The sequence below is a fragment of the Panthera leo genome, chromosome C2 (assembly GCF_018350215.1).
Source record: "Panthera leo isolate Ple1 chromosome C2, P.leo_Ple1_pat1.1, whole genome shotgun sequence".
NCBI lineage: Eukaryota > Metazoa > Chordata > Mammalia > Carnivora > Felidae > Panthera > Panthera leo.
The window spans coordinates 46,554,651-46,566,209 of NC_056687.1; the positions used below are offsets into that span (position 1 = coordinate 46,554,651).

At 41.8% G+C, this 11,559-nt stretch overlaps 1 protein-coding gene across 1 annotated transcript in view; it reads right to left on the reverse strand.

The window, feature by feature from the left end:
- Positions 1 to 11,247, reverse strand: part of DCBLD2 (discoidin, CUB and LCCL domain containing 2) — a 90,089-nt gene extending 78,842 nt beyond the window's left edge. The window contains exon 1 of the mRNA XM_042903215.1: positions 10,731 to 11,247. Within this exon, the coding sequence (XP_042759149.1) occupies positions 10,731 to 10,941 (211 nt within the window). The 5' untranslated portion in view covers positions 10,942 to 11,247. The remainder of the gene's footprint in view (positions 1 to 10,730) is intronic.
- Positions 11,248 to 11,559: the final 312 nt, after the last annotated feature.

The window sequence follows — 11,559 nt, forward strand, 5'->3', positions numbered from 1 at the left end:
AACATTAAAATCACCTCAGGGCTAATTAAATTAAAGGTTCTCAGGTTCCCCCCCCCCCCCATCTCCATAGATTCTAATATGTATGTCAGAAAAATTATCTTAAACTTAGACATTGGTTAAAAAAAAAAATGGTCAACAGCATATCTTCTAAATGTCACAGAAGCTAAAAGCTGCCCAAGGAATATAGGGCAAAATAGTTATTTGGATTTGCTGTATTTATCACTGCTTAAAGGTCCCAGTTTTCATTACATGTTAATGTATATAGTTTCTTATCTGGTAGAGATGCAAATCATTTCTGTGCAGCTGAAAAGATAATCCCAAAGATTAGTTTATGACCCTATTGGCCCATTACCCAGATTTAGCAATTTAGCAATCACATCTAATCTGGCAATCACATCCTGTAACACCTGGTTTCTCAAATACTCTTAGGACAGGTTTTAACACCTTACTGATTCCCTCATTAATGAATGAACTGAATAAAATCTTTGACACGTGTTCATTTTATATTTGCATAGCAGGTATGATTTTGCCTCTTTTGCAAATTCTAACCTGTAAAACAGCTCGTCAGTGGGAGCTAGGTTTTGCAATTTAACAAATCATAAGACACTAACAATAACGGCAACAACAACGAAACCCACATAAAACTCTTTCCACCCAGTGTATCCTGACCTCTACCATCTTCTCGCTCACTTTTCCTTTCTTTTACAAAGAAGTTTCTTCTAGTCTCCATAGTTCATGTCTTACTTCTTTGCTTCCCGTTCTAAGTTCCAATGCACTGCAATTCAGCTTCCAAAAAGAAAAGTTTAAGTCCTAATTTCCGGTACCAATGAATATAACCTTATTTGGAAACAGGGTCTTAACAGATGTCATCAAGTTAAAATGAGGTCATACTGGTTAAGGTGGATCCTCCTTCAATGACAGGTGTCCTTAGATAAAGAGAAAAAGGTGGACATGGTTACAGACACAGGAAGAATACTACATTACAGAGGCAGAGCTTGGAATGATGCAAAGGAACTCCAAAGATTAAAACTCCAGAAGCTAGGGAGGCAAGGAAAGACCCTCCCCCAGAATCTTTAACAGAGTATATAGCTGTGCTGACACCCCAATTTCAGAATTCTAGCCTCCAGAACACTAAGACAATAAAGTTCTGTTGCTTTAAGCTATCTAAATTTGTGGTAATTTGTTACGGCAGCCCTAGGAAATACAGGCCTACTCACCAATGAAACTATTCACTAATGCAGCCAGTTTCCAAGCTGCCAAAAGTTAACGTGATGAGGGAGCGAAAGGCAAGCTGAGGGCAAAGCACAAGCACATACCCACAACCCCTTCCACCTCCCAGGTGTGACCTTCCCCGGGCACTCCTGGCTGCCCAAGAACAAAGAAAGGGGAGAAACAACGGTTATCTGATAGCACAGTGATGCAGGAGTCTCCCATCAGTTTGCAACTGTCTTAATGATTTACAAGAAAAAAGCAATCTCCAGAAACCTACAGACTCAACCTCCTGGGGACCTAATGTCATCCTCCCCTCCACAGCATAGAATATCTTATATAATCAGTCAGTCTTCACACAACCCCAGCGCAGCTCTTTCTGCTCACGGGTACTGTCCCGTGCTGTAATAAAAACACCTTTTTGCACTGAAAACGTCCCAAGAATTCTCCCTTGGCCGTTGGCTCCGAACCCGACTCCAAACCATGTCAAATGGATACTTTTCCATCCTTATCATGTGTGACCTTTCCATATTATCTGGCATCGCTGGCCCTTCCTTCCCTCCCATCTTCCTTCCTTCCTTTGTATCTTCCCTCCCTCCTTAAAATTCTCCTTCCCTGGCTCAGTTTTTTGAACCAACTGCAACTTCTCTAGCATGTTCCTGGGCTTCTTACTGCCAACCACTGATGCTGTTCAGTTCCTCCCCCATTCTGGGTATTCTACCAGGGGTATCTCCCTACTTCCCTCAGTTACCACGAAGTCTCCAACCCTTCTCCTAATCCTCAAACCTGTCATCTACTTATATATTAAGCACCTCTGCTCATATTATTCACTCACTGAATAAAAATTTACTGACTTCCCAAACAGATTTGATCCCAGCCCTCAAACATTCTAGAAAGCGAGGTGAATTATGTATTTAAACACGTAAGAGCGTTAAGTAGATGCCATGGTCGATATGCCTAATATTTAAATCCAAGTGTCTGACTCCAAAGTCTCTTCTCTATACTTTCAAAGTCCACCAAAGCACAAAACGGTGAAGACAGACCAAGAAAGCGCTCAGGCTGTTCACAGTAAACACAAGCCAAAACCAAAAAGAAAAAAATCTGACAGTTTAAATGATACTTTCAGTAGAGCAGAGACTAGACTGCAAGGAAATCAGCATTTAACTAATATTTGTTGTGCACCAGCTACTCAGAAAATGTACAGCACAGACAGAGTCAATCGGTTAGTACGTTTGTCACTGAAAAAACCAGATACAAGGTACTGGGCAAGCAAACAGCAAAGAGGAAAGATGTATACAAGCCAGCGGGGTTTTGAGCGTGTTTCCAGGTACAGAGTAAGAAGCCCATTCAAGTTTAAATTCTACTTAAACACAACTTACATTCCCTGATAAAGCAGTGCTCGGATAAGTGGAAGAGATGGTTTCGGGAAGAAGGAAAGGTGAGGCAGGTATGCTGTGTAGGAGTTGAGCTCTACAAAGTGGAGGGGCCACTGTGCTCCTGCTGAGCAGTAAGCCCCATGGGAGATTTGATCAGTAGTCCTCACTGGTGGTAGGACTAGTCACAGTGGGACACATGACTTTCTCCAGTGACCCTGGGCTATCCAGAACCAGAGAAAGGCAGTGGGGACTGGCATGTGAGCCAGGTTGGGGATCTGTCAAGGACAAGAGGAAGGGCATGACAGAATGAGAGACGTAGGAGGCCACATTGAGGAAGTGACCCTAGAGATGGACAAATGGACCGGATGAAGGCAGAGGAACCTAAGTTTGATGTCTTGCTAATACCTCAGTCTGCCCCTCAGTGCAAAGTCCTCCACAATTTTGTTCCCACTGACCTTTCCAGCCTTCATTTCTCATTACTTTCCTCTGACACCAGATTACTGAAACTACTATTCTCCAGGAACTGCAGCTGCCAAAGAAAAAGGAGGCAGGCAACTGTGAGAACCAAAATTAGTGCGACTCTTTGGTAATGTTGGAGATGGCCAGCAGTCAGCACTGAAATCAGAGTTTGAAAGACCCGGCAAAGGAGAGACCCAACTTGCTGACACTGATTTAGGCTGTTACTGACAAGACGGGCACAACTGTTTTCTAAGTAGCCATGGCTCTGGCTCTAGCTGAAGGACTTCTCTCACCGAGGGAGCAAAGAGGTCTAGCTCCCAGAAAGAGGGTGGCTGGGACATGCTAGGCCCTGAGCAAGTACACAGTAAGGTCCAAGAGAGGGCTCTAGTACCATGAGACTGAGAAGCCCGGGCTCTGACAGCTAACTGTGGGGATTAGACAAGAGTAACATGAAGGGCACGCAAATGCCCAGACACTAATGTCGAATAATGTACTTGGGGCAGCAGATTCACTCCAGCAATGGGTTCCCAGTTCATATTTTTGAATGACAATTTAGTAGATATAAGAAGACAATGAGAAGACAATAAGAAGACAACTTAAAAATCTCTGTCAGAACAAATATTTAATACACAGTGTGAATAATGGGTGGCTCAGTTAGTTGTCTGACTTCAGCTCAAGTCATTATGTCACAGTTTGTGAGTTCGAGCCCCACACTGGGCACTGTGCTGACAGCTCAGAGCCTGGAGCCTGCTTCAGATTCTGTGTCTCCCTTTCTTTCTGCACCTCCATCCCCCTCTCAAAAAAAAAAATTTTTTAAGTTTTTTTAAATACCCAGTGTGAATAATGAATGCAAAGAAATAAGTGAAAAGTACTATCTTGGAAGGAGTGTGTGGGCAATGGTTAAAGAATTCTTTTCAGGGATAATACCCAAGAAGGGTTGTGAAAGAAGATCAGGAACTTACCAAGGATGCAAGGAAAGAAAAAAGCTCTTTCTTTTTAAATAGACAAATAGCATATGTAAAGAGATCACTATAGGGAACAAGGCAAAAAAAGCATGAAATTATACCTCAGAGCAATAAGTCTTACACGTGAAATATATATATAAAACGGGTGGGGATGCTGGTATAAGATTAAGTTAGAGAAGAAGGTAGACAGACACCAGACTGTAAAAACAATTACATGTGTAACATTCAAAGGAATTTGGAATGTATCTTACAGGTGATCAAGAGGCTGCCGGACACACTATGGAAGTATTAACATAGTTCCAGGAAGGCAAGTACCCCAGGGCCCAGAACCATTGCCAGCCATAACCAACCAGCAAATATCTGCCCAATTATTAGGCAGGGGTGCAAGGTAGGGGGCTCAAAAGGAGGAAGTAGTAAGCCAGGACCAGGTACTTAGAGTCTGGCTACTCACTGCAACAGGACAAGCTTTTATACCCCCATGCTTTCCTGACTCCTTGGTGTTCTGATGCTGTGATCTTTACTTCTCAAATGTCTGTCATCCCCGTGGACTACAAACATACCAGTCCTTTAAAGCTCACTCAGTTATCAGCAAGGCTTCTCCTATTTCCCTAGGCATTGTGAGCTCTTCCTCCCTTCAAACCCACAGCACTATGCAACCTCCCCCGGTTATTTTTAGATATAATCCAACTGAATTATTTCCCCAATGAGACTGTAGGTTCTCCGAAGACAATTATAATATTTTACTCTTCTCTAAATATCTCAAGACTGTACTGACATATGTGCACACATCTCTGGGAGCTCATCATAGCTGGTACTACTTCCTGCTATAAGTTCTTAATGAGAGGAGTATTAGCATCTTTTCTTTGACCAACCAAGCAATTCAGTTTTGACTGCAAACTTACATGCACCCTACTCAACAAAAGCCGTGCAAGAAACTTGGCCTACTCTCAGAAAGCTTAGTTGAGGGAGGCTGCACCTTGGAGGGGGTCTTCCCCATAATTTCAAGTGACTAATCAACATCTTTCTTCCAACTACATATCCTTCAGAGTGCACGTTGATCTAACAGACAATGTTTTAGCAGTCCTCTAAGATCACCCCATTATCCCATCTGCTTCAGTGGACTCTGGCATTCATTAAATACTAGTTTATTTGAATATTTCTATTTTCTGTCCTTGTGGATTATGTTGATTTCCATGTAATAATCTGGAAATTAGCATTATGTTTTTTTTTTTTAATTCAATGTTTATTTTTGAGAAAGAGACAGATTGCCAGCAGGGGAGGGGCAGAGAGAGAGGAAAACAGAATCCAAAGCAGGCTCCTGGCTCTGAGCTATCAGCAGAGAGCCCGACTCAGGGCTCGAACCCAAGGACCACGAGATTATGACTTGAGCCGAAGTTCGCGCTTAACTGACTGAGCCACCCAGGTGACCTGCATTATATGTTTCTAAGCTAATATTTTGAACTGAAATACCTTCTTACAAAAGATCCCACAATGAATGAAGAATTTAATCAAATGTGCTAAAGAAAATGCTGTAATAGCAATTCTGAACAATAGAGTAATTACTTCATAAATAATGAATTTTTACATTTTGAAGTTTTTGCTATATTTTTAAGTATGCTTGCATGTGTTAAATTAGCCTACACAATACACAATTTGAACACAATATGTCTACAGAACATAACAACACGATTAAAATTATAACCATGTAAGATTATGTAGGTGTGTGAATATAGAAAAGAAAGATACATAAAAATCATAAGTTGATACATTAGGGGGTAAAACTATGGATAATTATCAATTAAGTCTTTGGTTTAGAATCACATTATCTGTACAATATTTAAAAAATACAATGATAAGGCCATAAGGTTTTTATAAAGTAAACTGAATCCATGAGCCATACAAGAAAAACTGCCTGTCTCACTTCATATTTCAACAACCACATTTCACTATCTCTATGAAGCTTTTCCTAATCCTAACAATTTTAGGTCATCATTCTACATCCTTCCAGCTGATCAAGAAGTTGAAACAGGAACTTTATTTGCATGCATTCAATTAACACCCAATATTACCACCTGAGCTTTCACATCCCACGTCATTTTGTAAAGTATAATCCTAAACTTAAAACCTACCTCTATGTAAATGGAGTCTTTCCGCATACTATAATCTTATGATTTTTTTTATGGAAATTAATTCATTTGTCACGTTAATTCTAGCACTGGTACTTTCACCTACACCAATTTCGTGGATATTAAGGTGTTGTTCTTATGTTGCTCTTCTAGAATGAACCTTAGATGTTCAGATAGAATTATTAACCATCTTCATAGGCAAATAATGTTTCTTCTTTGCTTATAACATTGGGAAATCTACCTAAAAATCATTGACCTGTAATTTTACAATGAATTTTTCATTTACAAGTTTTAAAAATATGGATTTTAAACCTGATCATTAGCACTTTGGAATTTGTGCTGTATTTCTAATTTTCACTGTGCGAAATTAATCGGAAACAGCAGAAAAAAGATGCTTTGATTTTGCCTCTCAACAAAACTACATGTCAGAGGCCAAATGTTTTATCAGACCAAGAAAAGACAATGGAAAATTCTAAATTAACCTAATGTCAATATTAGAATTACAAATGTTCACTGCTGAGGCAGAAGTGTTCATTTCTGACAACTCACAAATATTGTTCAAAAATTATTTACCTGCGTCACAGCCAAATAAAGGCATTACTTGACAGAAAACAACTTTTTCCCCCCGCACGTTAGTTCTGACATCATTGCGGAACTGAATGATTAAGAAAGAACCTGACTTGTTTCACAGATTTATTAGCAAACAAAAATCAATACCTTCACAAATATTTCACGGTAATAGGTATAAACAAGTCAGTCTTAATAAATTTTAAAAATTAACTTCCTGGGGAGCACCTCGGTTGGTTAAGCGTCCAACTTTGGCTCAGGTCATGGTCACACGGTTTGTGAGTTCGAGCCCTGAGCTGGGCTCTATGCTGACAGCTCAGTGCCTGGAGCCGGCTTCAGATTCTGTGTCTCCCTTTCTCTCTGACCCTCCCCTCCTCGAACTCTGTGTGTGTGTCTCTCTCTGCCTCTCTCTCTCAAAAACAAACATTAAAAAAATTTTTTTTAGATTAATGTCCTGATATTTTACCACATTCAAATAAACATCTAACCCAAAAAGGGAGGCAAGTCCTCTAGGACACAAATGAGGAAGCTGAGATCCTGAGATGAGGGGACACAAATTGCTATTCATAAATAAAGTAAATCAGGGGCATAGAATCATTCATAGACTCTCAACTTCCTATTAAATATACTTATTACAGTAAATATGCAATCAAATACGCAAATAATAAATTTAACCAATTTAAGTTTTTTAGAAAGACGTGTTACAGTAAAATAGGCTTTCAACAACAAAAAACCCATCATAGTACAATTAGATGTGAATAAATACAATCTATGTATATTAATGAAGTAAGACTGGTTAAAAGACATCTCTGCTGGGAAGGGCTGACGGATTTTCAGACCACTGATAAATTTTATTCTGAGCCAAATGAAAAGAAAAATCACTGCCAGCAGAATATATGCTGAGTATTACATGACATTACAGCTCACCCTTGAAAAACGCAGAGGTTAAACACGCTGACCTCCCCGTGCATAGTCAAAAATCCGCCTATAACTTTTGACTCCCCAAAACTTTACTAGTAGCTTACTGTTGACCAGAAGCCCTACCAGCCTTCCATATAACATAAACAGATGATTGACACATATTCTGTATGCTACTGGTGTTATATGCTATATTCTTATAATAACACATAACTTTTTCTTATTTTTTACATATTTTTGGGCTATTAAGTTCCTGAGTTTTTTCAAATGTTTGTGAATCTCCAAAAAATTTTCTAACACACTTATTAAAAAAAAAAATCGGCGCAGTTTGACCTGTGTAGCCCAAGGGTCGACTGTAACTGGAATGAGAGTAATACCTTCTGCTACTTCAAATGATATCTGCAAGATTTAAAAAAAAATCTGAAGCACAGTTCTACCTCAACATATACATTAAATGCATTTCTACCTAGACTGGCCAAAGGGGGAAAAAAAACTGAAATATCATAAAACATTTTTTTCACAGCTTATATTTTGACTATATGTTAATTACAGAAAATATGGAAAAGCATAAAGAAATACCCAGAAGACAACTACTATTTTATTTCTTTTCAGTCTTCTTCCAAAGACTTATAGAGTAAAAACTCCAGTTTGTCACTTAACACTACAAAATATAGACATTCCCATTATTAAAAATTCTAATGGAGTTTTAAAACACTGCTCTTCATTTTTAAATTAGATTTCTTTTCAGGTTATGTGAGGGAATACCAGTTGGATCCCAAAGCTTGTCTGTTAGATTAGTTAAGACTGGTTTAAAAGCAATTCTATCACCGACTGCATCAGGGTCCTTTGGATAAAAAATATAATTTTTAAAAATTAGGGGAACTGAAATCTCACACAATTCCTGTTTCCAGTGATGTATACCTAACTGGTTCTTATTTATCAACTTAATACACTCAAAATTAATAATGATAATCACTTATAGCTATATTACACTTTTCCCTTTGCAAAATTCCTATGTACTATCATTTCATTTTTTTAAGGCTATGGAATAGGTTATTCTCTTATCACAGATGTAGAAAACTGTGGTACAAAGAAATTAAGTGACCTCACAAAATTTACCCTATCAACTTAGCAGAACTAGAAATCGGGTCTTTTAAATTAACACCATCCTTTCTATTTGTGCTAATCTACACTGCTTATATAAGACATTGCTGTGAAAGAGAACCATGTGTTTGTTAAAACGCCGTGCAAAAAACCGAAGTTGAATGGGGGCACCTGGATGGCTCAGTCGGTTAAGCGTCAGACTCTTGACCTCAGCTCACTCAAGTCACGATCTCAGGATTCGTGAATTCTAGCCCTGTGTCTTGGCCCTGCACTGGGAGTGCAGATCTTGCTCGGGATTCTCTTTCTCCTTCTCTCTCTGCCCCTCCCCTGCTTGCTGGCTCTCTCTCTCTCTCAAATAAATAAACTTAAGAAAATACAAACCCTGAAATCAAACCTTGAAAGAAAATAAGTTAATGTTGTGTGTTAATTAGGCCAGTTTCGAGAAATTCCAAAAACTAAGGAAACTGTCTCATTTGGTGAGGAGACACAGAACTGATTCTATACTGCTCAAAGATGATTTTTAAAAACATGATATGAACACTTCAGATCTAGAAATAAGCAAAACTGAGCATTCTGCTTATACGGTTACATTCCTTTCTGTATCAAGGTAACTTTTGTGTCTCAGTTCCCTTATGTTTGAAATGGGATAACCATCCCTATCTCAGATGGTTGTGTTGAGGATTAAATGACTTAATACACATACACCACTGAGTACTATGCCTACCACAAAGTCCCAACTAGTTGTAGCACTATGCAAGCCTTCTCGTTTTTTCTCTCTCCTACTAGAAGGAAAATACATGCACAGGCTCTAAAACTTCAATAGGGGGGTGGGAAGGAGGAGATATCACACTTTATTTTATTAAATGCTGATTCAGGAATTTATTTAAGATAAACTAACTAAAAACCTGAATGCTAAGCATCTAAATTTTAAGTTACATGGCGTAGAAACGTGCCTAGAACTAAAAGAGGTCACTTTACCAAATACATTTTTCTTCATTGTGAGATTCTATTTCCACATGCCTGTCAAAGTTTCGGCATTTTCATAACGACAGGCTGTGGCCATGATTCCACACTTTACTGAGAACCATATGAGAACAACATTTAAGCTGGACTTAAACATGGAGATCAACTTAAAAAAAAATCTTCCCAGCAATAAATAACAATCCAATCCATATTCTTCTCACTGCAATAAAAAAGGAAATACAATGGGAAAATGTGTTCAATAACTGATGCCAAACTGATTGAAAAATTGCAGTTCACTGCCTGAAAATAGTACTAAAGGCCGGAGGAGGAATCAGCCCTGCATTCTCTTTCCATTATGATGATTATTCAATAAACAGTTTTGCTCAATTCTGAAACAGGTATTTCAAGGACGGTAGACGGAAAAAAAGTTCTGTCACTTTCTGGAAGGGCTTACCCTTTTAACTCGGAATGCTCATAGCACGTTGCCTTGGGTCAGAATGAGTGTCTGACCCAGGCAATCTAGACCACCAGCAGGAATAATAGGAAGGGATCGTAAAGGACTTGTACTGAATCCAAAACTCAAAGCTAACCAGAATCAGTATCCTTCGCTTTTGAACCTGAGCACTTTCACAAAAGATAATTAGCACCACTTGCCTTTAACTGGTTTAAGATGCTATTTAATTATCTTGTCTTCCTACTCTGTCCATCATTTTAGCTTAACTTTAGGGGTCACATCTCCAAAACCTTTTTCCTCCCAAATATTTTTCCAAGAAGAATCCAATACCGAAAAGGAGGCCTTCACAGCAGAGTCTCACTTCTCTCTTTTCAGCAGCACCAAAGGCCTGGTCAAAAAGTAAAGACGCGCCAACTTGGGGGACAAGGGGCAGAGCCCACCTTTGCAACTCATCCCGGAGAGGGCCTGGTCTGGTCACGCACCCAAGCGCACTGCACCTCCCCCGCGCGTCTAGAGACCCGGCATCCCGGAGGTTCCCCTGCGACCCCGCCGCCCCTGGGGCTCCGCGCGCTCCCCGGGAACCACTCACCTTGCTGGGCTCCGGCGTCCTCGAGCAACAGGAGCAGGATAAGTAAAAGCAGGAGGAACAGAGGCATGGGGAAGGAGGAGGAGGAGGAGTTGGGGCGGGGTGGGCGAGGGCGGGAGAAGGGGAGCGCGGCCCGGGCGGGGGCGGCGGCCGCGGCCCGGACTCGGAGACGGGGAGGGCTGCGCCCGGCTCTCACCGCCGCCCGGCTCCCCATCTCGGCGGCCGGCTGTCCGCCTGCATAGTGCGGGAGCCCCGGGAGAGGAGGCGGCGGCTGCGGCGGGAGAGCGAGAGGCACCGCGCGCTACGCCCCGCGCCGGGACCGTCTCTGCCCCTTGCTCCGCTTTCGCCTCCTCTTCTCTAGTTCCTTCCCTCCGCTCCCTATCCGGAGACCCCAGACCAGAGCGCTGGGGAAGAGAGGGAAGGAAGCGGGGTACTCGAGCCGCGGAGGGCCGCTGCGGCAGAGCCGGAGGACGCGCCTCCCGCGCCGCGTCCCTCAACCCAACCCCGACTCGCGGCACACGCCCGGGGCTCCGGCTAGCTAGCTGGCAGGCGGGCCGCCCGCTCCCTCGCGCTCCCTCTGGCGCGCACTGACCACGCCTCCTCGGCCCGCCAAGGCCAGTCTGCAGTTGGCTCCGGTCCGTCTCCCTCCGAGCCACCCAATCAACACGCTCTCTCCTCAGTCGGCCCGTTAGGTCCCCGGCCCACTCCTTGAGCTCAACCGCCCCTCTTCTCTCTCCTCCAATCCCCTGCAGTCTTAGGAAAGCGTCCCACCCCGCTTCCCCCAATCGGGGTTCCGCCCCCAAGCTCGGGCCTCCGGCAGCCCTGCCCGGCC